The sequence below is a fragment of the Oreochromis niloticus genome, linkage group LG18 (assembly GCF_001858045.2).
Source record: "Oreochromis niloticus isolate F11D_XX linkage group LG18, O_niloticus_UMD_NMBU, whole genome shotgun sequence".
Classification (NCBI taxonomy): domain Eukaryota; kingdom Metazoa; phylum Chordata; class Actinopteri; order Cichliformes; family Cichlidae; genus Oreochromis; species Oreochromis niloticus.
The window spans coordinates 19,001,566-19,029,182 of record NC_031982.2 but is presented as its reverse complement, the minus strand read 5'-3'; the positions used below and the strand labels follow the sequence as shown (position 1 = coordinate 19,029,182).

Sequence of the window (27,617 nt, the reverse complement as noted above, 5' to 3'; positions counted from 1 at the left end):
GGAAGGACTTGCTGTTTTGGCACCATTCTTCTTTGCCACCACATACATTTGTATATATAGTTTTACTATATCCAGGCCACATGTAAAAAAGAAACTTCACAGCCAGCACATATACCTTGTGCTCTTAACAAGCTAAAGTTAGGTCCATAGTTTGTTAGACAAAGACACTTTTTGTAGTTTTTTGTCTGTACACTATCACAGTGGATTTTACATCTGACTTAAAGGTTCAAGACATTTAACAAAAACTTCATTAACTATTTACTGTAGGAGTTACAGCCATTTTTATACATAGTGCCTCATTTTCAGAGGCTCAAGACTAGTTGGACAAACTAACAATTTTAAATATGAAGACATTGATACTTGTAGAAACTCTGGATCATTGTTTGCATCGTGACGCTCACTCTATTCAGTTTACTCTTCTGAACCTGAGCAGAGCATAGCCCTGCACACAATTCATCCTGCTAATTCTGTCAGCAATCACACTGTGTGGCCCATACCATGCCCATATTATAACATGTTATTATATGGGCATGATTATGAGCTTTTTCTTTTACTTAGCATTGTTCTGGTAAAGGTAATCTTGGTTTCTGTGACTAAAGAATCTATTGGCTCTTTAAGATGTTTTGTTGTTACACTCTGTTCTTGAATGTAAACTTATAGCATGTTGTAAACCCATGAATGTGTTTCTTGATTATAAACTTCGACAATAATACAGCAATTTCCTAAAGAGTGTTCTTAACTTGGTAAGATGTTGTGAAGTTGTTTTTCTTAATCATGAAAATAGTTTTGTCATCATCCACATTGGTTTTGCACTCACCCAGGCCTTTTGGTGTTGCTGAGCTGGCCATCCCATTCCTTATGTTTAATAATGAACCAGGTTATTGATTTGAAACACATTTTGGCATCTCTACAAGCTGCAAGCAGAGAGATGCCAAACTGTGTTTCATTGTTCTTGCATCAGTGACAATAAAGATCTATTCTATTCTATTCAATTGGCCTCCCCTAAAATTGATTTATTGTCCTTTTTAGCCTTACGATAGCCTTCTTCACTTGCACTAACATCTCTGAGTCTCATATTTTAAATTACAGCAAAAAGCTTTGAAATATAAACTCAAAACGTTTAATCAAGTGTGGATATTATGTCCTGTTCACTTATCATGACAGAACAGGCCTCACCTGGCTATGAAACTGCTTGTCAATCCATTGTCCAATTAATTTTAAGCCTCTGAAAATGGGTGACTATACAAAATGCTTGTAATTAAACAGTTAATGCAAAATGTGTATAAAACTAATTAATGTAATTCCTAAACAGTGAATGCAAAACGTTTGTAAAAACTCCTTTAATTAAAGCGGGAAATATGCAGCTTGATTTTGATTGCTTGATTTAAAATCCACTGCTGTGGTGGATAGAGGCAACACCAAAAAAATGTTCTTTTGTCCAAAAAATTAGGGATTGCAGCTGTATGTGCTGGCATATTCTTGTGTAATAATGAACAATAGCCATCAGTATTCAGCATAATGGGCTTGTTTGCTGACCACACCACAAAGGAGGTAAAATTTATATCACTTTAAAGTTGTGTTTACATCACTACACACATATATTAGGCCATATTGGAAGTCTGCTTAAGAAATTAACAGTCTCACAACTTCCTAGAACACATTTGCACTTTAAGATTACGTTAGTAATTATCGCCCCAGATAAGAGACATCACATCTCTACCATGTTCATATTATCACTTTGTCTGCAGCAACACCTCCCTGAATGAGCCATCTTTAATGAGCTTTTATGGCCATTATGGATTACTTTACTTTTGTACATAAACTTGCCTTTTACACGATTTTCTCAAATGATGTCTTTTAAGGACATGAGATTCTGCATTTTAAAATGTTCATTATAGCAGGTTAGTTTCAAGGTTGCTGTAATTCGTCTTTCAGCCTGTAGATGACAAACAAGACATGCTCGGCTGCAATCCGAAGAGCAGCAGCAATTGCAGACAGATTTAAGCTAACGCTAGCTACAATAACATTTTCTTTTCACCCCAATTTGGGGTGTTGTCATTCGTTGGTTTTTTAGCGTATTCAAGGCTGGCTTCACTGGCCAAACATGCAGAAATATGAAAAGCTTGAAAAAATCGGGGAGGGTAAGTCTCAGACTTTTGTTTTGGTTAATTTCGCAAGGTTAATATTAGTTAGCCTAGCACGCTAATGTAGCATTCATGCAGGTCGAAGGCTAAAGTTAGCTAATCTGTAAGCAATATGTATTCGTTAATGTATGCCCCAGTTAACCACATGGAAAAAATTGCGAGTTTTTACTCGCACTAGTATGTACTAGTAACAGTACCAGTCAGAAGAGTTCTGCCTTCCACTTTTACTATATTAGCGCTAGCTAACGGTGGGCATGTAGCGAGCTAATATTAGGACCCCTTAGCTGTGCCCATTCATCGGGATATGTGGTTTAAATAAATTTTGTCTGCTCCATAGGTACGTATGGGACCGTTTTTAAGGCAAAAAACAGAGAAACCCATGAAATTGTGGCTTTGAAAAGGGTCAGGTTGGACGACGACGACGAGGTTTGTTCTTTATAAAATGATATGAGAGTCACAGTGTTTGTTAGCTAGTAGTTAGCACGCTAGTACTAAATGGAAGCTGTTTGTTTTGTTTTTTTAAATTAAAAAAATCTTTTAGGGGGTGCCTAGTTCTGCTCTGAGAGAAATTTGTCTTCTGAAGGAACTGAAACATAAAAACATTGTCAGGTAAGTCTGACAGAAGAGCTGAATGCCTCCAGGTTACATGTAACCCTGATGTCAACAAACACCAACAGAATATTATTTTGCCTTTTTTAGACTACATGACGTTTTGCACAGTGATAAGAAGTTAACCTTGGTTTTTGAATACTGTGATCAGGTGAGTTGGTCACCTCTAAAACGCACTATATCTTAATATGTACCCCCTGAGCCTAATATGTGTCTCTTCTCTGCTGCAGGATTTGAAGAAGTATTTCGACAGCTGCAACGGGGATCTAGATCCTGAAACTGTGAAGGTGAGACATAAACATGAAGAGCATTTAAACTATGTAAACCTGCCTGCTTAAAAGCCTGTTTTATGCTTAAAATTTGAAATTAACTCCATATTGTTGATGCTGTTTGTTTTCCTGTACAGTCATTCATGTACCAGCTGTTGAAAGGCCTTGCTTTCTGTCACAGTCGAAATGTTCTTCATAGAGATCTGAAACCGCAGAATCTCCTCATCAACAGAGTGAGTGTTTAGGTGCATTTGGACTTGGTGGCTGATAAACATTCATTACTGTGTGGCCTCCATCAGTATACTATTTCTTTAAAGTTAAATCTAAGTGAGATGGACACTGGTTTTCTTTGTGAAAACAAACACCACTGAGTTTATCATTGAGATTCTGTGTAATGTCTTTTGTTTTGAAGTTCATTCATTTGAGCACTGCAGCTTATTAGTGTGTTAGTTTACCACGTGTGATACAGAGATTGCATTCACGGGGCGACGATGAAATAATAATATACATAATATAATTCAAAAGCAGTGGGATTTAGAATAAAGTTTAAAAAACATAGAGGTGTTAATATTGCCGTATTAACGTCAAAATTTTGTTGAGATTGACTCATTAGGGATGTGAGAATGTGGATACAGACATGTATCCATTTATATGCTTTGATAATTATAGTAAGAATTGTTTATCTGTCTGTAGAACGGCGAGCTGAAGCTGGCTGACTTTGGTTTGGCTCGAGCTTTTGGAATTCCTGTGAGGTGTTACTCAGCAGAGGTAGGTTATACATCATTAATGCAAAAGGTACTAACAGCTCACTGCTTTCAGCTAAAGACATGTGACCAGTGTGAAAAAGCATAATTTTTTGGCAACTGCTGTGTCTAAAGAGAGGACAACTTATTTTTAATGTTGTGCAAACTAATGGTGTAAGAATACTTTAAACTTGGCTTTCCAAGAAGTACTGGTATCCAAGATGTTAACAATCTTATGATGAATCATACTTTCTCAGTTTTTAAAACAAAACCACACTTCCTGAGTAAAATGCTTTGTTTGAGAAGTGCACTGACCTAATTACCTCAAGATCTAAATATAAAAGGAAGCCAGAATATAGCACAGTATTAACATCTAACCAGTAGATTCCCTTCAACTTTCTCAGTGTTTTATAGGTTTTTGAAATGTGCTTTTTTGTAGTCTCTCATGTGCACACAGTTAAAGGCCTCAATTTGTTTCTTTTATCTTCAAATTAATTTGTTTAATTAATGATGAAATGGAGTGAAGCATGTCTCAGTATGTGGGTGTTTGATTTTTGTTATTGCTGAAACTTTGAGAGAAATGACGCGCAAGGCTTACTTGAGGCCTGACAAGCGATTCTCATGGGGATTTTGACCCAGGTTGACGCTACTGATCTGAAAATGTAATAAACAGAAAATCTGGAGGAGACCTGAGTTTGAAGCATTGAGATTTTAAAATATCATTTACATTTGAGAGGATGTATTGCCCTGTGGCTTCCACAGTTGCTTCGTGTTATGTTGACATATTATATAATGTATATAGTATGAGCAGCTTAAAGGTAGTATAGGGGTTTTGTTTTTTTAATAAGTTTTTACTTTATCCACAATATTGTTCAGCTAATCCTAATAAAAGCCAGTTTGATCATATTTAGAGGCAAGGACTTAACAACACTGTACTTTTTTCAAATGAAATGCCGTCTTAGTTGAAAAACTTGAAGTCCTTTTCTAGCTGGAAGCTCTACAAATATGTTTTGTAAAAAGAAAAGTTAGTTTTGTTTTGTAGCAGGTAGTCACGTTTAGTAATTTACACATTTACTAAAGTGAACTTTTGCACTTTTTAAACTGAAGCATAGTCACTTGCAGTCAGCCCACACATTTGCTCTGAAAAGTGGAACTTTTCTATAATTGCATTTGATTTTCTTTTTTTTTTCCTTTTTTTTTTTTTTTACTCCTGCGGTGCCCTCCAGACGACTCATTTTCATAAGTCCTTGGAAAAATGAGGGTCTGACACAGCAGCAGCTTTTTAAAATGCCAGCAAGTTGTGGTGGAAAGCAGAGGGAGATTTAAATGTGCCATTCAGTATTAGTAACAGTGTTGCCAAAGTCATTTCCTTGTGAAACACACCAAATGTAAAACCCACCTCAGAGAGCCGTTATTATGCCCAACATTTATTTTACGATTAGTCTGGTTGTGATTATACATTTTGTTTTGATTTGTTTTTAGGTGGTGACATTGTGGTATCGGCCTCCGGACGTGCTGTTTGGAGCCAAACTTTACTCTACCTCTATCGACATGTGGTCTGCTGGATGCATATTTGCAGGTCTGTGTGTGTGGTTTGTGGAATCAAATGAGGATAAAACTAAATAAGTAATCCAATAATTCGGTGCTGGGTGGTAAGACCACAAATGTATCTTCTTTTAGGATTCTGGTAGTTTCATATTATATTACAGTATTATTAATATTTAAAGTATTACTTTTGAAGGTTCCAGTTCAGGTCACAGTGTGAGCAGGTGACCATAAGCTACAAAGCTAAATGCAGCAGCCTGGATTCAACTCCAACCCAAAGGCCTTTGAAGTCTATGCAGAAATAGTGTCATTGTCATTTGTACATATAAATAAACAGAATGTTTATATTGTACAATAAGAGGCTAATATGGATGGCTTGTTTTTGCCATTCATAAATAAAAATCAATATTTTAATGAGATAAAAATAAATAAAATAATTTATAGGAATGTAATAAAGCTCTTACTTTATCAATAAAGTAACAAAATAATTGAAGTAATACTATATACAAGTAATAAATGTGCAAACAAAGATTTAAGTTAAAGAGCTGCCGCTTGTCTTACCCTGCTCTCTCTCCCTGCTTTCTTTTCTAATCTTCTTTAAAGTCACTCAACATTTAAGTAAACAGTTATATTGTGTAGTGGTTGAGGCTAGGATCTTTAAAGGATAGTTAGTTGTTTTTTTGTGTTCGTGTTTTGAATGGTAACTCTTAATTTGATGCCATTTATTTAATTTTTTTCCAGAGCTGGCTAATGCTGGAAGGCCTTTATTCCCCGGGAATGATGTGGATGACCAGTTGAAAAGAATTTTCAGATATCCTTTCCATGTTAATACAGTACCTACTGACGATATACAGTTTGGCATGTGGGTCTCCGGTTTGTTCAGGCAGAGCTACTCATATTTGAATTATTTATGAACAGCAAGTCTTAAAAGTAGTGTTAAAAGTTTGTCTTTAACCGCTCTGTACATTGTTGGGAACACCAACTGAAGAACAGTGGCCAACAATGACAAAACTCCCAGATTACAAGGTACGTTTTTTTGATGTCATTTCTTTTGTAAAACCTCCAGTGCATTGAGCTTTTACTGAATTCGTTTTATTCTTTACAAACTCTTTTTCTTCCTTTAGCCATATCCCATGTATCCTGCCACCACCTCACTGGTGAATGTGGTCCCTAAATTAAGTAGCACAGGACGGGATCTACTTCAGGTACTCTAAAACAAATTTGTGCATTATTTGAGTAGCTACAGTAAAATGATGGAAATCTGTTATTGTAGCTGGGTTATTCCATCTAAAATCATTGTGGGCTTTCTGCTCAGTCACCTCTGATTTGCTGAAAAACTTTAGACGACTTTTAGTAAAGTTTTACTTGATACTTTTCAAGATAGTGTTTTGTGTGTGTGTGTTTTTTTTGTTGTTGTTGTTTTTTTTTCCACCCCCAATTTTGAAAAATGGTCAGTCCAATTCTAGCATGTTTTTTTTTTCACATGTTGAAATATGTTGCAATATTTGGATGTGGATATGTTAACATAAAAATGCAAAATTATATATATGTAAATATTGCAATTCTTACAATGGTCATCATGAGGATAGCATGATCTCTGCTTGCCTGTTGCAGTCATGGCTGGGTTAGAGGGTAAGGGTCTGTATCAGACTAACCATATTGTTCCATGTGACACAGCAACTTGGCCTTGCAAGGCTCCTCACGTGAAATGAGCTATTAATCCCTTCTTTATCACTCCTAATTATGCTGCTATATTAATTCTTATGAACAAAATCTTTTGCAATTATAGCTTATGCATTTTATTTTATTGCCTCTTAGTACATTTTAAACTAAATCTGAATTATCAGACTCCTCCATGGCAATGTGCAAGCCTATATTTAACAAAATTATTTTCTCTGATATAATTAGAGTACCCTCTGGAAACCCCAGAATTTTATTGTATTTAGATCAGACTGTCTAGTGACATTTTTGTGGTGTGGTGAAATTTTAAACTATCTTTGATAGTTTTTAGATCATTATGTTAAAAATGGCCTTAGATTCCAAAGTGCTGGGGAAAAAAAGATGCAGGAAGTGGGTAGGCAGAACATTTAAAAAGAATAAATAAATAAAAAATGGGGAAAAAAGCAAAAAATGTTTAAAAAATGTGATGATTTGAGATGGATTAACCCAGCTAAAAGTTTTGCTGTAGGAAATCTGATACTGCTATTCACTAATTTAAAATCTATCCTTTGATCTCACCCAGAACCTGTTGAAATGTAATCCTGTCCAGAGGATCTCTGCAGAAGAGGCCTTACAGCACCCTTACTTTGCTGATTTCTGCCCACCATAAATGCTTAACTGCCTCTCGATAAACGTCAGCTGCCAGAATCAACCATCCCCGCTCTCTTTTGGGACTTTAGGACAAATTCAAAACAAGGCAAATCCCTCACTGGATTTTCAAACACTCCCCCTGCTATTCATTCTGTTGTGCCTCTGTGAGGAACAAAGTCCTAGTGTCCCTGCAAGGATTTATTAGCTTTTTTTAAGTTGAAAGCCTGTTTTTAATTTGGCACATACACACTTTCCAGTTAATTGGCACGAATGTGGGACGACGTTGGACCGCATAAACCTTACACCTGTGAAAACGGTATATCATAATTAAAAATGGCCCTTAGAATCTGTGGTAATCTCATTTGGTGAATTCACTTTGAATAACTAAAATTTATTGCAGTACAGTAGCCCCTAAAAAGCCTTTGTAAATATATTGTTTCTATTATGTTTTTGTTTTCAAAGCAGATTTGAAGTCTTATCATTTGTAGAGGCTTTGATGCCAGTTCCAATATTTATATCTGAAAGTTTACAATATGTGATGGTATATTGACCACCTGAATCTGGTTATTAAAACATATGGCTGAGACATGTGTGGACAGACTAATTTAATGGTGGCGTTCTAAATGATCTCATACTGTACAGCTGTTTACCTATTAGCCATCATATATACATTTACTGATTTAATATTTTTTTAACACATTCCAGAGGCCACTAATGCTACAGAGCTTCTGTTTACGATTAGACTACATTAATAGATTTGTGGGCTTTAGAGTCATGCTATTCATTTGAAAATGATTAAGGCATAAGTCAATGTTTTTGTAACACAAGCTTTCAAAAAGCTTCCGTGGGGGCTTCCTGAATATTAATATGTCATTTGGTAGTAATCAAAGGGAAATGGGAATTCCCCCCAGTTAAAAGCTAAATTTAATTACCTTAATCACTCTTTTTACTCATTAGGTAATGCTAGCTGTTAATCAGACTTAACTGTAAGTGTATCTGTTGAATAAATGACCCTTTTTTCCTACAGCTAGTACCAAATTAAAAACTGACTGGCAACAGTGTAGAAAATAGTGAGACAATTAGAGACCGTTTTGATTACATGGGCTGTACGCACTTTTGTGTTTTCTGATATTTTACATACCAATGCTAAAACTCATTTTCCAATTACCTATTACAAGATTTTTGGATAGCACGGGAGGCTAACTGATCATTTCTGTTTCTCAGGCTTTTATTTTCTCATTTTGTATTTATCTTTTATGCACTTTGTGATAGTTTTATTTCCGATTGTTTAGTTGTCGTTACCTTAGAATATGTTGAACACTGACAGCCAGGATTATACCAATTAACAGTGAATGGGCTAATATATATATGTTAATGACTAGTGGACCATTGTTGACCATTTTTATTTGTTTTTTTACATTTCTATCACCATGACACTAACACTTTTCTCAAATGCTTTTCTAACAGTTAAGTTAAAAATGGGAAAACAAACCCGGATAATCTGCTGATAATCTGTATTTTTGCGTAATGACTGTTTTTGCACCATTAGCTGTTTCCATTTCAGTTACTTAATAACATGGTTAACAGCTCGCAGTATTATTTTGCTTATGATTGTTACAGAGCTTCTAGTCATCCCATAGAAATCATCTATAATGAGCTGTGTTTGAAGTAGCCGTCTTAGTAGGAAAGGGGTTCATTTTCTTTTTGCTGATGTAAAACAAAATAATTGATGCATGTATTTATTAATGATGAAATGTCCGCTTTTTAATTTTTTTAAAAATGTAGCACACTTTCATTTAGTACAAAAACTCTTTGAATGATCTGAGTATGCTCCAGTTTATTGTGTTTTGCAGGCTCTTTTTAGGATTTTCAAATGTTTGAAGGTTGTGTGTGTGTGTGGATTAAGTTATAATGAAAAACACAAAACATGTTTTCACTCATCCACTTGTATTGGCAGAACATTTGACTTTAAACGGCTTAAAAGTGCATTTGAACGATGAGTGGATTTTGCACTTTGTCTAGTCTCTGCTTTTGCTGGTAGACTGTGGGGCAAATGTTTTATGTATATTTCAGCTGATAAGACTCAGTATTCAGTAAAGTCAACATCAATACAAGTTTGCTTTGATTTAAAATGAATTTCCTGCTTGATTTTTCAGTAATTTTAGGGGGCGGGGTCTTAACTTCGCATGTCATTTTGTGCACAGTTATTGACAGAGTGATCCTATAGCAGTGCACATCTTGGATGAGAAGACGTTACAATCATCTATAATTAAAATCACTGGCACAGTAGAACTAAATACATGTCATTCAGTGCTTTATACTTCTCATGTTCTTCTACTGCCACGCTTTTAATATATAGTCCAATACAGTTTGGAGGCAAATATGAAAGGACTCCAACCTATATGAAAACCACACATTAATAATACAATAATGCATTATACATTAAAAAAAGATTATGCATAATCAGTGGAACTTAAGGTAAATTTGGTTATAATGCTGATGTTTGTAAAGGTTGAAATACATTTTGCAGTTTGTTTTCTACATTTTCTTGTAGATACCATGTGTTGAAACTGGTTTGTTGATGTCTCACCTTGTACATCACTGAGGTCTAAAAAGAGTGCAATTCCACCATCCAGACACACGAATAATTATTTTTACTCTCCAAATAATTGTGATTGATTTCACACACAATGGACAGGAGTGTGGGTATAATAATTATACACTAAGGTCCATAATTTGTTGGACAAACATATCATTTTTGTAGTTTTGCCTCTTCGCACCATTACAGCAGCGTTTAAATCAATCAATAAAGGCTCTCAGCTTTAATTCAAGTTGTTTTTTAAAGTTTTGCGTGAACTGTTTACAAATTATAGCTATTTTTATGCACAACCCCCCATTTTTAGAGGGTGAAAATTAATTGGACAATTGACTGACGAGCTGTTTCTTTGCCAGGTGAGGCCTGTTCACCTGTTATTTAAAGACAAAGGAAGCAAACATGATATCAATAGTTAATTTAAAGTTTTGTATTGTAGGTTACTGTAATTGTAAATCTGAAGCCCAAGTGAGGGACATCAGCATTAGGCTGAAAAACCTTTCAGAGAGACCGCAAAAAACTTCTAAAAGGGACCAAATCAGCAATCAGCTATGTTCTTAAAACGAATGAATGGATTGGCCAAGAACTGGCCATGTTTTACAACAAGGGTACAAACCATTGGTTACAACTCAAGAACAAGAAGGCTAGATTAGACTTTGCCAGAAAACATCTAGAGCCTGCACAGTTCCAGAAAACAACCTTTAGTCACTTAAAGCCAAGGTTAAGTTGAACGTCAGTCATCTGATCTCAACCCAAGGGAGCATCCTTTTCAGTTATGAAATACAAATAAAATGCAGAGAGATGCACAAACTGAAGATGGCTGGAGTAAATGCCTGACACAGACTAGACTTCAGGCAGTCACCGAATGCAAATGAGTTTCATCTGAGTGCTAAAAACAATCATTAAAATGATGCTAGTTTGTGCAATTACTGTGATCCTATGAAAAAACTAGGGTCTATATAGAAAAATGGCTGTAATTTCTCAACAGCTAATGTAAAACTTTTGTTGCAGAGAAAGTCTGCACTTCAATCACATATTATAACAGTTAATGGGAAAACTTTCTCTAAAACCCCTTGAATTAAAGCTGGAAACTTCTACTGTGTGATTTAAAATGCACTGTGATAGAGTACAGAGGCAAAACAACTAATATCATAGTACCACTAATGGTAAAAAAAAACCCCTCCTTTGCAGTAATTATTCTTCCTTCTTACCTGTTTAGAATATTTTGCTGTGCTTTAGCTTCACTGTCGACTTTATCAGGTTTATTTAAGCTGGATGTTACCTTTTTTTGCTGGCACATAACATCCTCTGTAAGTACTGTTTAAAAAGCAAACAAACATCCAATACAGTTTTATTTAAAACTGACTACATTACACATAGTTAAGTGTGTTAACTATTTAATGTACAGCTTAGAGTTAAAATCACATATCTACAATAAAATGCACATATAGCATATAGAGCCAGATGAAACAACTTCTTGTTCTCCACGTGTGTGTGTATGTATGTGTGTCTGTCTATGTGTGTGTGTTGGCACAGGAAAATCTTTGTTACCTGTAAGAACCTGTCTTAAAGGCACATTTTAGTTTGATTTCAAGCCACACAGTTTAATCAAGCCACAAAAACTATTCTTCTGTGTATTGCACAGTCCCAAGCCTGGTTAGAGGAGGATTCTTACATCATAATGATCCAGGACATTGTAGTGCAGGATGTGGAGAACGCTATTTTGATTCATCTGACTCCAAAGAAAATACACTTTGAACAGTACAAAGTGAATAGCATAGCTAATATTACATTAATAGATCAGAGATAATAGGAATACACATGCAAGGAAGAAAATGGGCGATGTGCTGTAAATTATTAGGATAAAATCATTCAAATTCAGGTATTTGGTGGCAGAAATATATGGTGGACTTTTTTTTTTCTACTTGGCCGTAACTATGCTGTAAATATCCATGAAAGATTAGTTAATGAGAATAAATAGGTAAGGAATATTTTCTGCCAGCTCAGATACACTCTGCTTCTTTGACTGGTAGTAAGGCAGGGGGTGGGGCGAGAGAGAGGTAAAGCCTTCATATCTCCACAGTTTGCGGTAATGTTGGGTCATTTGTAACCCAGCAGCATCACACACACACACTCAAAATCATCATGGCAATACAGCATCAGAGGAGCATCATTGTGTAACATGAATTGGCATCTGTGTCTCTTATTGAGTTCATGATGGTTTATTTGTCATATCATACATCATTGTTGCAGGCGGCAGCTGCTCCGTTTACATCCATCGCAACTGTTTCATACATCACAAACTGATAATTTGGATCCCCAATCAATCTTTTTCTGGTCAATTTGCTAACAGTGCTGTCTGATTCAGTGCATTTATTGCTCATAACACAATACCACTGACTAACCCTTTTTTTTTAGTGTCTGCTTCCTGAAAGGCAAAAGTTCCATTTGGATAAAGTCTTTCAACAAGGTGCTCTCTGGCTCCGCTTAAATTACCAGTCTTGTTCCTGATAACGCCGGAGCTGTGAGCACACCACACGTAACAGTGTGTGTAGTTAAATCTAGAGCCACAAAAGGTAGTTACAACGATAGACGCCCAGTCATTGGCTTTCCAGTGATGGCTGATTTCCAAGGGTTTGTGCTTCACATCAACAGTCATCTAATACACAGACAACAGAGTAATAAAGCTACAGAGTTATGAACACCACTCACTTGACTGGCGTTATACATGAAAGTTTCACGAAAAAAAAAAAGGTTCCCAGTATTTATAGTACCTACAAATCATACGAAATATTTAAATAACACGCTCTGTGTTATTTAAATGAGAAAGGAAGTAGACTGACACGAAGGTTCGAAGAAAAGTTGTGTACATGAGGAGTAAGATGGGTAAATATAGAGTTTATTATACTTGATCATTTATACATCACAAACTGTTATTTGTGACTTATTACATATTCTGTAATCATAATAATAATAATAATAATGATGATAATAGGTTACAATGGTAAAATTTTACAATGCATTTCTAGTATAAATCAATTGAATGGGGCTGAGGTGCAGTGAGTTGTAGATGTATTGAGGCAAAGTCTCTTGTACCTAATAAAGTCTGCCATCCAATGTTGTACTCAAAGACACTTGATGGTCCACCTAGATAGAAAGTCCAAATTCCTTGTGGTGTAAGAATGGATGAAGAAAGATTTTTTTTGTATTTTAAATTTATATATCTATATTTATATGTATATATATGACATGTTTCACATGAGCAATGTAGAATTTCTTCATGGCATTTGATTGTGGGTATTTACAAATTTCTGTCAAGTTTAGGAATGTCACCAGCAAGCCTTTTAAACTCTACTTACAGCATTTTCAATAGAGAATAGATTACTATCACAGGGTATTGTGCTGATGAATCTTTAAGACATTGTGATGAAAACAACTGAATTATTAGGAAAGGCAAAAGAAATTCAGATTTTTTCTGTTGGAGCGAATTCAATTGAAAACAGGGCCAGCTTTTATGGGGACAATTTCTGCAGCAACTATATAAAAAAATGGAAATATGACTGAAAATGAAATATAACAGTACAATCAACTGCCTTTCTTGCCTTCTGACTTTTTTTTTTTTTACCCTCAAAGTCTTAAAAAAACCTAAAGTCAACAAAACCATGTAATTCAGGAGTCTCAAAACAGCATATATACAAATCAAGTTCCTCTCGTGTTTCAAAGGTGGGTAAGCACACATGTCTAATTAAAGACAATTTAAAGCCCCATAGTAGCAAAAGGCAACATTCAACACTAGTCTAGTGTTTTAATTCATGTCAACAATCAGCTCATTAAAAGTGGAGCAGATGTCTAAAAAGGCTCTTCCGTTAAAACATGACTGCTATAAGGTCACTCAATACAGCATTGGTTAGATGCTGGAGGCATAACACTGATAAACGCTGCTACACATACAAATCCACATGCGTTTGTTGTTGCTTTTTTTTAAACTAGACTGATTGATGTACATCAATACTAGCACAGCAGTACCACGTGACTCATCTCAACACAGTTCAGATTCCTCTTTGTGAACACGTTTATCCTCACGTATTGTATACTGGATAACATAAACAAATCTACTGAATGAAACATGGGTAAATTAACATGGATGCCTTGACATGGCAGTTAAACCTGAGTTCTGTTTTGGAAGTGGTCTCTTTTGTTTCTGATGATAGTATTCTATTTCTATTCAGGCATTGATAAACCGTACTACGCATTTTGTGAGCATACACTCAAGAGCCTTTCTCTGTTAAAATGATTTCACAGTTTGCTGTCAAGTACCCAGATGTTCCACCCCATCCCCAACCCCTGCTTTATGTTGTCAACAAGCAAACTCCTCAAAGTTGCCTATAGTCGGGTGACGAGGTAACATGTTCGGCGTGAATCCGAGACTGTCCGAGTGACTCCGGAGGGTGTCACAGGTGCTCTGCAAGAAACAGAGAGGAGGGGAGGAGGGGAGACGAGTTCAACCGGGTTAAGGGAGGAGCGATGCAGGGAGCGATGATGATGTCGATGATGGAGGAAATAAATGAGCCGCAGGTAAAAAGAGAGGAACCAATACAATCATAGAGGGATGCAGAGGGGAGAAAAAACAAACAATGTAACAAGGAGAAATTGATCAAAAACAGGAAAAAATGGGGGAATGATTGTGAATGAAAGGATAATGAATGACAGAAACATATGTGCACAATGATGAGGCAATGAGCACAACAGATTCAGGGGTTTCGAGATCAGTCACATTGCATATGTTTCACATGTAATGAGAAGATAAATTGAGGGGGTAAGATGATGGGGTAAGATGAATGAAAGGAGGGAGAAGAGAAAGAAAACAGCAGATTTTTAGTCCTGGTTTTACACTAGCATGTGAAATTCTGATAGTTATGGAAGTAGTAACATCCGCATATGTCTGCATTTTTCGTCATGTGCAAAGGCGCTTATTCAGCAGATAACTGCTGATATGTGGATAACAAACACCGGTAGTCCCATCGACAAAGAACCTTCTATCTTTGTGCAAACTCACTGCATGCAGGCCTGCGATAACATCACAAAGTAATGCATCTAGTGATGTTATCTGGCTCGGACCTTCCAATGCATTGCCTCTAAATAGACCTTAGTGCTGCAGGGAAACAAACAGATCTCATGTTGTTCAGAGTTTTGTGCAATTCAATAAATATGTGATATGCTTTCACAGGAGTACACTTTATCCTATGAGGGAAAAAAAAGCATCATTATTTGGTGGAAGGAACACGTTTTGCAGAGAATAAGATCTTTATGCACTTGGAGAATCCAACCAACTTCAGCCTTCTGTCGACCCAGCACCCTTCTGTCAAAGCAGACAACAACTAACCTGTCCTTACACGGCGGCAGATATTAAAGTGCTCGCTGCAGCTGGATAATCACCCCTCTCTTTTGTTGACTGCCAACCAAATCATTTGTAACCATGGAGAAAATGATGAATGTGATGGTCTCAAGTATGTATGAAAGAGAGGGACAGCATGGGAGGGAGCATCTATTATCAATGGGATGTGCTACCTGGGGGCATGATTAGGCGTGACACCAGGGCTGGTTGGGTTCTCTGGAAACTCCTGGAATAGACATGATGAAAAGAAAGATGGGTGAGGGTGACTGAAATGAAAATAAAATACAATGTAAATGCTATCAGTTAAACTCCCGAGGGAAAACGGTGATATCATTAAAGCACTGAAGGAAGATGATCGTTCAAAATGAAATTTGAGGGGGTTTCTTAATGAGCAAGGAAGGCTAAAGTCAGCGTCACCCAGAAGGGTGTCTCCTGAACAATTAAAGCGCTTCATTAACAAATTGTCTGAGTGGAGATGTGACAGTGAACTAGTTGAAAAAATATAATTAAATGTGAGAAAAAAGAAGTACAGAGGATGGTTTATTGTAACGGGGTGAACATATGACATGAATGGAGCAGAGTGCAGAAGAGAAAACACTTTAAAAGCTTGAGTGCAGCCCACTAAATGAAAGCTTTCTTTCCTGCTGTTTTAGTATTTTTCCTAATAAAAAAACGACTAAAAGAATCTCCTTCATGATATTTTTGTTTAAAATCTATATACTTCCACTTTTGTAAAAGACATTAAACATATTTTTTGATCTCTTCCTCTACAACAGCCAACAAACTCAATACTGAATCAAGCATGCAAGAGCACAGCCCCCATGCAGAAACAAAACCACAACTTTCAAACAGATTTGAAGACAGAATTGGCCACAACTTATTTTGCATGCTGTCTTTTTACCTCTAATAATGTATGACAGAGAGCAAAGCTTTCATTTCCAACATGAAGCCAAGGAATGCAAATTGGCAGATTGAATAAACTCAGGGACAAAAGACAATTTCTGCACTTAACAAAAATCTGCTTAAATGCTTTTCATTATGACAGCACCAGAAAAGAAGAGATGTTGCAGGTAGGTTTTTATCTGATTTCATTAGCTAAAATAAATAAATGACAGGTCCCTACCGTAACTAGGTAGTGTTTTTAGATGTTTTTATATAATCGTTTTTTAAGGGGCTGTTTTAAAAATTCCATTATCTAGGAAACTTGTTGAGCTAGGTCCTTCAAATTCTTTTAGTGCAACTATCTCTGTGAAGGTCAACTCTCTGCAGTGTAGCTCAAGTTAACAGAAAGATAGATCCTTTATAATATTTGGATGCCCAATCTCTGACTGCATATTTTGAGGCCTGTAAAAAACATTGTTTTGCAGGTAGGGGACGGATATTTTAGTTATGGGTTCTCTCATATACAGGGAGTGCAGAATTATTAGGCAAATGAGTATTTTGTCCACATCATCCTCTTCATGCATGTTGTCTTACTCCAAGCTGTATAGGCTCGAAAGCCTACTATCAGTTAAGCATATTAGGTGATGTGCATCTCTGTAATGAGAAGGGGTGTGGTCTAATGACATCAACACCCTATATCAGGTGTGCATAATTATTAGGCAACTTCCTTTCCTTTGGCAAAATGGGTCAAAAGAAGGACTTGACAGGCTCAGAAAAGTCAAAAATAGTGAGATATCTTGCAGAGGGATGCAGCAGTCTTAAAATTGCAAAGCTTCTGAAGCGTGATCATCGAACAATCAAGCGTTTCATTCAAAATAGTCAACAGGATCGCAAGAAGCGTGTGGAAAAACCAAGGCGCAAAATAACTGCCCATGAACTGAGAAAAGTCAAGCGTGCAGCTGCCAAGATGCCACTTGCCACCAGTTTGGCCATATTTCAGAGCTGCAACATCACTGGAGTGCCCAAAAGCACAAGGTGTGCAATACTCAGAGACATGGCCAAGGTAAGAAAGGCTGAAAGACGACCACCACTGAACAAGACACACAAGCTGAAACGTCAAGACTGGGCCAAGAAATGTCTCAAGACTGATTTTTCTAAGGTTTTATGGACTGATGAAATGAGAGTGAGTCTTGATGGGCCAGATGGATGGGCCCGTGGCTGGATTGGTAAAGGGCAGAGAGCTCCAGTCCGACTCAGACGCCAGCAAGGTGGAGGTGGAGTACTGGTTTGGGCTGGTATCATCAAAGATGAGCTTGTGGGGCCTTTTCGGGTTGAGGATGGAGTCAAGCTCAACTCCCAGTCCTACTGCCAGTTTCTGGAAGACACCTTCTTCAAGCAGTGGTACAGGAAGAAGTCTGCATCCTTCAAGAAAAACATGATTTTCATGCAGGACAATGCTCCATCACACGCGTCCAAGTACTCCACAGCGTGGCTGGCAAGAAAGGGTATAAAAGAAGAAAAACTAATGACATGGCCTCCTTGTTCACCTGATCTGAACCCCATTGAGAACCTGTGGTCCATCATCAAATGTGAGATTTACAAGGAGGGAAAACAGTACACCTCTCTGAACAGTGTCTGGGAGGCTGTGGTTGCTGCTGCACGCAATGTTGATGGTGAACAGATCAAAACACTGACAGAATCCATGGATGGCAGGCTTTTGAGTGTCCTTGCAAAGAAAGGTGGCTGTATTGGTCGCTGATTTGTTTTTGTTTTGTTTTTGAATGTCAGAAATGTATATTTGTGAATGTGGAGATGTTATATTGGTTTCACTGGTAAAAATAAATAATTGAAATGGGTATATATTTGTTTTTTGTTAAGTTGCCTAATAATTATGCACAGTAATAGTCACCTGCACACACAGATATCCCCCTAAAATAGCTAAAACTAAAAACTACTTCCAAAAACATTCAGCTTTGATATTAATGAGTTTTTTGGGTTAATTGAGAACATGGTTGTTGTTCAATAATAAAATTATTCCTCAAAAATACAACTTGCCTAATAATTCTGCACTCCCTAAGATTATGCAGCACAGTCCAAATCAGATAAAGGTTTCCACACATATTAAAGCTTAAACATGGAAAAAACGCAATTTCACCAAAATTCATCGTAATATTTCCAAGGTATGACATGAACCAAAATCAGCCTCACATCTGGAAAATCTGTGGTTTCTACCAGTCTCTGAAACTGCTGTCACAGATCAGGCATCCAGATATTTTAGGGACTTCAAGCGCCCATCACTCAAGTTTACCTGAGCTACAGCCCTGAGATTCCATATTCAAAGTATCTGATATTTGCCTTAAAAATATTGAAGAACCTAGCTCAAGTAGCTTTAAAGATAATGGAATTCTAAATATAAAGAAAAAATGATGATGCTAAAAAATGTAAACTATTTATACTTTTATACCAAGCTCTATTTTCAGTGAAAGCTGAGTTTGAGAAAATGTGGATTTAAAAAAAAAATATTTTTGGCTACCATACTGCAAGCAGAAATATATTAGGTCAGCTAAAGTAGAAAGGTCGATACATTACATTTACTACTACTTTTGATTGTATATACTTTTCAGACAAGTTAATTTAACATGCAGTTCTCCTAAAGACTTAAACAATTTAATATAAGGCCTGAAGAAGTTTCCTGGCTATCAAAGAGGTAAAACTTAAACCAGCCCTGAGGTGTGTACTACAAAGTGAGATCCATGGCGTGGGCATGGAGTTTTCTATGTCAAGAATGTAGCTTTTTTTTACCTGCCTGAATCACCGTGGTAACATGGATAACAGCAGATTCAGAGTTTTCTTGGTTTTAAAATATTAAGGAGGCTGGCTGAGGAGCATGTTTTAAGTGAACTGTAGATTATCTGCTGGTAAAATATATTTCATATGTGCAACTTGTTTAGCTAACATCACAAATGAAAGTGTAAAGTTGCTGCAATGCAAACTGTGCATCCCTTTTTCGCTTGAATTTCCATGTTGCTGAAAGAGAAATAATGTTTTATAGGTGATCCGAATCTGCTGCTAAATCTTGTTTACAATGCTGGAACTGCAGCTGCAACACACCAAGAATACCTGTTCAGTCAATAAAGTTAATTTCACTTTGATCTATCGACAAACTAAAGCACTAAAGTCTCCTTTATTAGGCGATGGGACAGTAACCTTTAATGTTTAAACGTGTCTAGTTTAAAGCTTCAGAGCTCTAATGTGCTGCGTTCGCATTAGAAACAAACAGCCGCACTGTTTATTTCAGTGTTAAAATGTTTATTTTATTGCTCTGTGCGCTAAATCACCAGTTTAACGATTTTCTGCAGCATTAGTCTTTTGTCTTATTTGCAACAGTGTTGCATATTACTGTTATATTTTTATGTTCTTTATAGATATTTACCACTATATTATCGTCACCATCGTCTATTAACATCTCTGACCGGAGTAGGCAGCACTCATAGGGATCATTTCGTGTGGACAAAGACTTGCTTGCCGTGTCAAACACTCCTTTTTATTTGAGCACACACAGAATGGTGCAGAATGCTCAGGTTAACAGAGAAAGCTGATAACCACCAGCGATTTAAGTTCTGTCAAGGCAGCAAACACAAAGAAAACTGGACTTTGTTGAATTTATACCTCTACCTTTTTAAAACTCTTTCAGAGTGGCATTACGCACAATATGATCAATAAAATCTATTTATAGCTTGACAGAAGGTATTTAGCACTTCAAATGCACTGATATTTCTACAGCGAGTGTTGGGAAGTAGTAAAGTATATGCAGTTAAACTACGTTTTGCAATAATTTGTTGATTCAAGAATTTTCTTTAGATAAATATAAAAACCACCCACTATTTGCATGGGTGTGACTGTAGTGATTAAAATCTCTCTTTCTATATGTTATAAGCCTTGATTTACCATTATGTACTGAACAACAGCTCATTGCTAATCCTAAAACGATGTGCTTATGTTATTAATCATTTCCTAACTTGCATAACAGGAGGAGTGGAGATGCCTCTGGATGCAGCGTGCTAAATCACAGGGTTTGATGAAAATGCTGTTATTTAGGGCATGACTGAAATGCCTCGCAGTACTACAGTTTTCATTGCTTTGTTTTTACCATGTTAATGAAATCTCTTTTGAATTTTCTCTAATCATACTGCCTGACAATAAGTGGTAAAACCCGGATAACAATAACAGCTCTGTAATAGTACGAAAGAGGGTGACGCTGAGAAGCTACTTTAAAGTGTGGAAATACTGAAAATTGGGTTGGTGTGTGGGATAAAATGAGATAACCTCTGACAATAAACAGAGTTTATGAGTCATGAATAAAATCCAATTGAAACCAGGTCAAACTCTTTACTTCTACTTCGCCATGCACTGAGATTTAAGCGCACTAAGTGGCGAAACACTTGGGGAAAAAGCTTAAAAAGAAAAGGGGCACAAAGTCAATTTGTTCTTTTGGAATACTTATCTGCATCCCAGATTTTTTGTCATTACAGGGAATAATTTATGCTGCTTCTCATCATGTAAAAAAAGTACTGTATGCGTCTAATACTACTCTAATTATGCATTCCCACTGTGCAGTAAAAATATGTGCGTATGATTAATGATTGTGTTTTCTAGAAAAATATTTTGTTTCTGCAGGGCTAATTGAAACTAATGATGGCATAATGCCTTTGCTTTCTCTCTGGTGCTGTTCATTAAAAGCATTTCAAGTGTGAGCAGATATTTTGATGTTGTTGTGACCATTGTTCCTGAGCTCATTTTGTACATCACATTCACTTCACTCAATCAAGTGTATTCTTAGGGACTAAAAAATTACCAGATTGTCGCTCTGACAGCGCTGTGGCCGTTTCTTGCGAATGAAGTAACCCAAAACCTTATCTTTAAACACCTAGAAAACATCAGAAAAGCATTATTCACAGATTCACACATCCAATAGTTTGCTTTCTTGGGGAGTGAAGAGGATCAATACTGAGGCTATTTCTCTTATCCAAAGCCGCCTGACAGCATCTATAAAGATGAAGCATCGTATCTTGCACAAAAAAACTGCGTAAAAGCTTGAAGTCTTATAAGATGTTTAGGTTAAGAATACTTTGGGGTATATTTTGAGTAGAATTATTTCCAATTTAACATTTTAACCCTTACATACTGTTCACATCACATTTGACATGTTCCTGATAAACAAACATTTTATGTCTTTTCCTAAAGAGACCAAAATACACCAAAATGAAAATATCTTTTATACTGTTCTACATTTGTGCTCCGGGTCAAATTTGACCAGAATCTCTGCTGATAAGATAAGATAAGATAACCTTTATTAGTCCCACATGTGGGAAATTTGTTTTGTCACAGCAGGAAGTGGACAGTGCAAAAGTTATGAAGCAAAAATTAGAATAAAAATTAGAATAAAATAAAATAAATAAATAATAAAATAAGAATAAATAAATAAAACTGAACTGAATTCAATCGAATCTACTGAGTTGGATCCACCAGCATGGGTCAAATATAGGAAAATGGTGGTTTTAGAAACCTGTGAAATTGTACATGACATTTCTTTGTGGGCACTGGTGACAAAGTTCAATGGGAATCTTGTCACTGTCGTGAGAATTGTCTGTGTTTCTACAACATATACTGGGGAACCCAGAGAGACGGGTACCTGCTGGTCTCTGAGGGAATCCTGAAGATCTCTGAACAGTCATGGGGGAATTTCAAAGTAGTAAATAGTAAAACTGCACCGGAGTGACAATATATTGGAACAGCGGTCATACAGAGGTCAGAGTGTGCCATTAAATCTGTACATCTGAGTGGATGTGGTTAGCACTGTCACCTCACAACAAAAAGATTGAGGTCTTTCTATGTGGACTGTTGGATCTTAAATAGATCTGTAGTTTGATATAAACACTTATTATGAGACAATTCTTGACCCAGACCATACTGTGCAGGCAGCTAACATGAACAGCATGTAAAGGTTAAGTAGCAGACACTTTATGCTTTGTGCTAAGCTCTCCACACTCCACAAGAAAGCCATAAGTTCTCTACTACTGAATTAAAAAATGTAAAGGTTACTAAAAATGAATTTAATGTGATCTAAAAACAGAAGAATTCATTTAGTTATTGATAAGAAATCTTTAACAAAGATCATGACTTTACCTCATATAGGTAGTCGAATATTTCTAGTATTGTAAGAACACTGGCTCCAATAAATAGCCCCATCTGGCCTCCAATGTCACCTACGGAGGGAGAGATTAACAGATACGGGTAATTAAACAATGGTGCGTGAAACCATTCCCCCTTGCTGTCACATTGAATTCGGTATCTCTCTGAGGAATCTGAGCGTAATTGTCAAAAATGTCCAACCAGCCCCAACTTCACAAACGCAGCTGCCCTTGCAAGAGCATCAGATTATGAAAATATGCTCAGCCTGTTTCACGAGTTCAAAGAGGGAACCTCAAAGCACCAGGGATGAACACACGATGTGAAATATGCGGCAGGGGGGATGCCCGCCGAGGGTGCTGATTCTGAGGTCAGATTTATTTATTTCTTTTTTTCTCACAGTAAATATGAAACTGCAAGAATCTTACCGAGAAGTCCAGCAATTTCATAGGCCTTCTTCTGCTCAATCTTCTCATAATTCAGAGCTTCAAAGAAGATGTCCAACACCAGAATATTTTCTCTGGAGAGAGGACACACACGAGCACATCCATCAGATTTCACTCAGGGCCATTTTACCAACAGAACAAATGACAACTCTCATCTCCTGTGTAACTATCATTCATTATTGTTACATTGAAGGTGAACGATGGAGACTCAGACCATGCTATGCCACAGTACATCCATCCATCAACAGGAAAAGGAAAAAGAGGCCTTTATCTAAATAACTAGCTAATAATACTTACCCAATATATTGCTCAGTTTTGTTGAATTTCTTAGCCAGATATTTAGCAGATGCCTTACTGGGGATCTTAACCATGGACAGCTCCTTGCCATAGCGAGTCATGTTGCAGGGGGTCTGACAGACACAGTAATCGTTGTCTTTCTCTACCAAAAAGTCTGTGGATGATCAAAGTCATTTCAAAATATTGCGATCACTATGAAGAATCAAACAAACCTGCATCCAGAGGCCCTGCTAAAAATATCCCACACAACGCACAACAGAGCTACATTCGCTGCCATCGTTCACTTTCCATGAAAGCAAATAATGACTGAAGCCATAAAACAGAGGAGGGGGGGAAAAAACTCAGCAGGATTTATTTGATATCAGCGAAGCACAGACACATCACAAATCTTCCTAATGGGATTTTTAAACAATGATTTTTACTTTATTGCTTTTGTTTCAGCACAATCTGGAATTAAAGTAATTTGAAGTTAAGGCTCACGCAAGTACTATCTACAGGATACAACAAGCTTGTGGCACCGCTGTTAATGCAAATACCTCAATATTTTACACTTAATCCAATAAAAAAAGTGTGTGCGCTCACCTAAAGCTGGATCAGCACAATCTTTGTACTGCTCAGGTGTGCAAACGGCCGTGTTTCCTGTTTGAACCAACATAAAAGTGAAAATGATTACTTATTTATAAATGCAACACGAGGGCACAGAGATTTATGTTTTTTTTTTATTGGTCAAGTAACTCTCAGTTCATACCCGGCATGTGAACCATCCTGCAGTTACAGTTCTCCAGAAGGTACCGTGTTTCACAGTCGATGCGACATGCAGTGATGCTGTACGTGGAGAAGTAATCAGAGTCTATGGGAGTAGACTTGCAATCTCCCCAAGGCGGTGGGAGGTACTGAAGCTGAAAGAGCGAGCAGCACATGTTTTGCCCTCAGTGTATCAGCACACAGGAGTACATCAAATACCATAATGCAAGCCCGGTGTAACAGAAGTTCAAAAAGGGAGACAACAAGCTGACAAAACCCAACACAAATGTCTTAAACATAAAAAAAAAAAAAGAAAATACAGAAGCACTTGAATGAAAATGTGCACTCAGACAATACTGGCATAAAACGTCCAGTCGGAACAACATCATCGCTCATGTGTAGCAGCAAGCAGACATCATGCATAACGTTACTGATGCAGGTTTAGGCCCCGGTAGAAAGCAGAGTACCATGGGAATAGAGACAAGCTTACGAGAAATCTTTAAAATATGTAGATACAGACAGGACACCACAATCAATGGACAAATTTTACAACCTTGAGAACGGAACTGAAAACAATCAACGGTTTACCCTTTACTGGAGGATTCATTGAATTTAAGAGACAATATACAGAGCTTTTTTTTTTTAACAAATTACTTATGGTAATACGTAGTTAATAACGGTAGGTTAACCTAAATGAATAATCCAGTCAATGAAAGCTTTCTAAAGAGGTTTTACTGTTGATTAACAACCTATATTTTCTCATTGACGCCCATGAGAGTTTATTACACAACTACCCTGAATATCCCCATGAATTTAGCAATCAGGAGGAGATGTAGTGTACACTCAGTTTGCGGTTTCATTAGTGGTAGAACTCTCATTATAAGGTGAGAGCAGGTCATTACATTTATGAATAACTCTGAGAATTCTAAATGAATCCATTAGGGAAGAATATTTAACAAGTGAATTTTAAGGACCCAAATCACACTTAGCATTAGACCTCGCCATCCGTCTTGGAGCTGCAGCAGCGTGCCTCATTTTGTGTGAGATCTGCTTCGACGTTAAAGGGACTTCCTCTCTGGTGTGCTGCACAGCGTGGCCTCTAACCACCAACAAGACTTCCAGCCCCCCTTTAAAGTGTCTTGTTTTCTGCTTGCTACTTATTTTCATGACAAAAATAAGCCAATTATTTATGAAGGGCGGCGATGCTTGGGTAGTTGCGCATTCAGCCGCTAACTGCAGTGGGGAGCAAGCCAACAATCTCTGCCAAAGGCTTCTTCCTGGGAAATTTCTCAGAGAAATTACACCTCCATTGTCACATTAAGGTTCACTGTAATTCCCAATCATTTCCACCAGCTCTAACCAGGTGCTAACTCTGACAATGTAACTGTCATTTAGCCAATACAAAGTGACAGAGATAGAGTGCGATTCGCAAAAGAAGTGGATTTAAACTGGCAAACATGATTAAGCCTTTATTGAACTCCATTTCTAGCCCACAGACTCTCATAAGTGGAGATACGCTGGAGATAAACCCCCAGTGCAATATAATCAAGACTATAAACTCATGCCAGAGTTCTCATGGGTAATAAAACCTAATGAATCACATTGTCTGGTCCCTGCAGATGAGATTAAGCAGAGGTCCAGTGGATCACCCCGATAACACATATAAGCAAAAAAATTGAAAAAAACAAAACAAAAAAAATGCTTACAGAAGCAGATGTGGACGTGAAAGGGTAAAGCCAAACAACAGCTCTGATAAAGACAGATTTGGATGAATGGCTCAAAGAAATAAAACACATTTCCAGCTCTTTGCTGGTGATGACAGAGAGCAGAGATGGCAACAAGGACAGACTGCAGATGCTGTTACATTTCGTTGCTTCAGCCACACAGAGGAGGGGGTGGGGGGTGGTGGGGGCACACATGGGTCCATCCCTTGGAGAGGGCGGGACCAGGAGATGAAAGTGTGGAAGTTAATGAGTATGTACAATACAGTATTTTGTGGCATGCAGCAAGCCCAGTCAGTCATACGCTACCCTCTGCTCTTGGGTGGAAACGAATGTTTGGAAGCCTGGGGCAACCCCGAAGCCCAGCTCGTGGAGGAAAGGAGGCTCTGACTGAGTGTGAAGCTGTACCTTTATGCCGGCCTCATAGGACGTCTCATCTAGGGGCAAGGGGTGAGGGAACACAGCCCATATCATTATCGAAATATAAGAGGAGATAAAGTAAGGCAAGGGGACAGAAAATGACCCCTCCAGGCAAACATCCTGTTGTCAGAGTCCCAGAGGCAGGACTGGTGGGTTGTCATTCAGCCATTCTCTTCTTACTTTCTCTCAGTCTTGAGCTACAGATCGCTTCTAACTCTTGGTGGTGGAGTATCGATGTTTCTCTTTGCTCACAAGTCAAAGTCTCTTATTAAAAATTAAACTCCTCCGACAGAAGATTTACAAATGTAAAGTCTCGAAATCACGAGTGCTATTATCCTTATTACACCGAGAGCAATGTCACTCGTTGGACACTGAGTGAAACGAATGCAGGCCAGAGTTTATAATGACAATCTAATTAAGTCATCACATCGTTTATGCCATAAACACGTCTTTCAGCTGTCAGCGGTGTGGGCGCTCATGTCATGATTGTAAATGGCAAACCATGCACTTTTGCCTCCTGGAGGAAACTCTGTGATGGTGAGTAACAGACCAGGTTTTTTTTTTTGGGAAATGGCTGAATGATGATACACTCTGAGCACCAACAACATTTGCAGAGAGAAGGAGAGAAAAATGAGAGAAAGATACATTTCCAAGCAAGTTCCCAAAAGTTACATTTGTCATCTCTTGTGGTGTCCATGTGTCTGTTTCACGAGACCAACCGTGCCTCAACCATCCCATGTTATTCTGCTGGCACGCTGAAGCTTGTGAGGTGAACGAGCCAATTCAATTTAGGAGCAAAATCATTTAAATTAGGCTTAATTAACTGCTAAAGAAACTAAGTTAAATCGCTGCTCAGGCGTCCGTTACATCATGACTTCACAAGAACTGATTATACGGTGGAAATTTTAACGAGCCTGCGGCACAAATACACTCGATCTCAAAGGTAATCACTGCAAAAACCTAAAATCCTCTGTGGCACTGCCACCATTTTCTTGGGACTTAAGCTGAGTGCTTCTCTGTTTGTCAGAGGATATTTCCTTATTCTGTCAGTGTTTCTGTTTGAAAATCAAAGACTTTTCTTTGTCTTTGTGAGCTACGCTAGTGTGGACAAAAGCAACACTGTCTGAATTTGTTCTCCTGGCAGATCACATAAGTGCCGTATTGTTTCATTAGATTTGGATGGAAAATCCATGTGAGCTCAGCGTTATGACCTTGCACACGGGCTTTTCAATCAATTCAGGCTTAACTATAGTTATTACTTTTCATCCTTCAGTGACGCCAGTGTCGTGGACTCGGTCAACAAACCAGCC

General features: G+C 37.5%; 2 protein-coding genes across 7 annotated transcripts in view; one reads left to right on the top strand and one right to left on the bottom strand.

The window, feature by feature from the left end:
* Nucleotides 1-1,794: 1,794 nt before the first annotated feature.
* Nucleotides 1,795-9,620, top strand: cdk5 (cyclin dependent kinase 5). Its single transcript, XM_003438098.5, has 12 exons — nt 1,795-2,141; nt 2,482-2,570; nt 2,686-2,753; nt 2,844-2,904; nt 2,984-3,040; nt 3,160-3,255; nt 3,716-3,790; nt 5,248-5,344; nt 6,052-6,121; nt 6,276-6,336; nt 6,435-6,515; nt 7,553-9,620. The coding sequence occupies exons 1-12, from the start codon at nt 2,105-2,107 to the stop codon at nt 7,637-7,639; spliced, it is 879 nt and encodes a 292-aa protein (XP_003438146.1). The 5' UTR covers nt 1,795-2,104; the 3' UTR covers nt 7,640-9,620.
* A 1,973-nt stretch (nt 9,621-11,593) lies between these two features.
* Nucleotides 11,594-27,617, bottom strand: part of asic1c (acid-sensing (proton-gated) ion channel 1c) — a 107,421-nt gene continuing 91,397 nt past the window's right edge. For 3 of the 6 annotated variants that reach the window (XM_005476428.4, XM_005476430.4, XM_005476425.4), the window contains exons 4-11: nt 24,171-24,321; nt 24,005-24,061; nt 23,423-23,576; nt 23,108-23,199; nt 22,677-22,756; nt 21,346-21,417; nt 15,782-15,834; nt 11,594-14,675 (exon numbers count right to left, since the gene is read on the bottom strand). In XM_005476428.4, the coding sequence (XP_005476485.1) occupies nt 14,597-14,675; nt 15,782-15,834; nt 21,346-21,417; nt 22,677-22,756; nt 23,108-23,199; nt 23,423-23,576; nt 24,005-24,061; nt 24,171-24,321 (738 nt within the window). In that variant the 3' untranslated portion in view covers nt 11,594-14,596. Of the gene's footprint in view, nt 14,676-15,781; nt 15,835-21,345; nt 21,418-22,676; nt 22,757-23,107; nt 23,200-23,422; nt 23,577-24,004; nt 24,062-24,170; nt 24,322-26,196; nt 26,325-27,617 lie in introns of all 6 variants that reach the window. The other 3 variants (XM_005476429.4, XM_005476426.4, XM_005476427.4) reach the window with 2 other exon arrangements.

What these genes read in the sequence shown, in the direction of transcription:
- cdk5 (XM_003438098.5), top strand. Translation starts at nt 2,105, where the DNA reads ATGCAGAAATATGAAAAGCTTGAAAAAATCGGGGAGG. An exon ending in GGTTGGACGACGACGACGAG is followed by an intron (nt 2,571 to 2,685) that starts GTTTGTTCTTTA and finishes AAAATCTTTTAG; the next exon opens with GGGGTGCCTAGTTCTGCTCT. An exon ending in TGCTGGATGCATATTTGCAG is followed by an intron (nt 5,345 to 6,051) that starts GTCTGTGTGTGT and finishes ATTTTTTTCCAG; the next exon opens with AGCTGGCTAATGCTGGAAGG.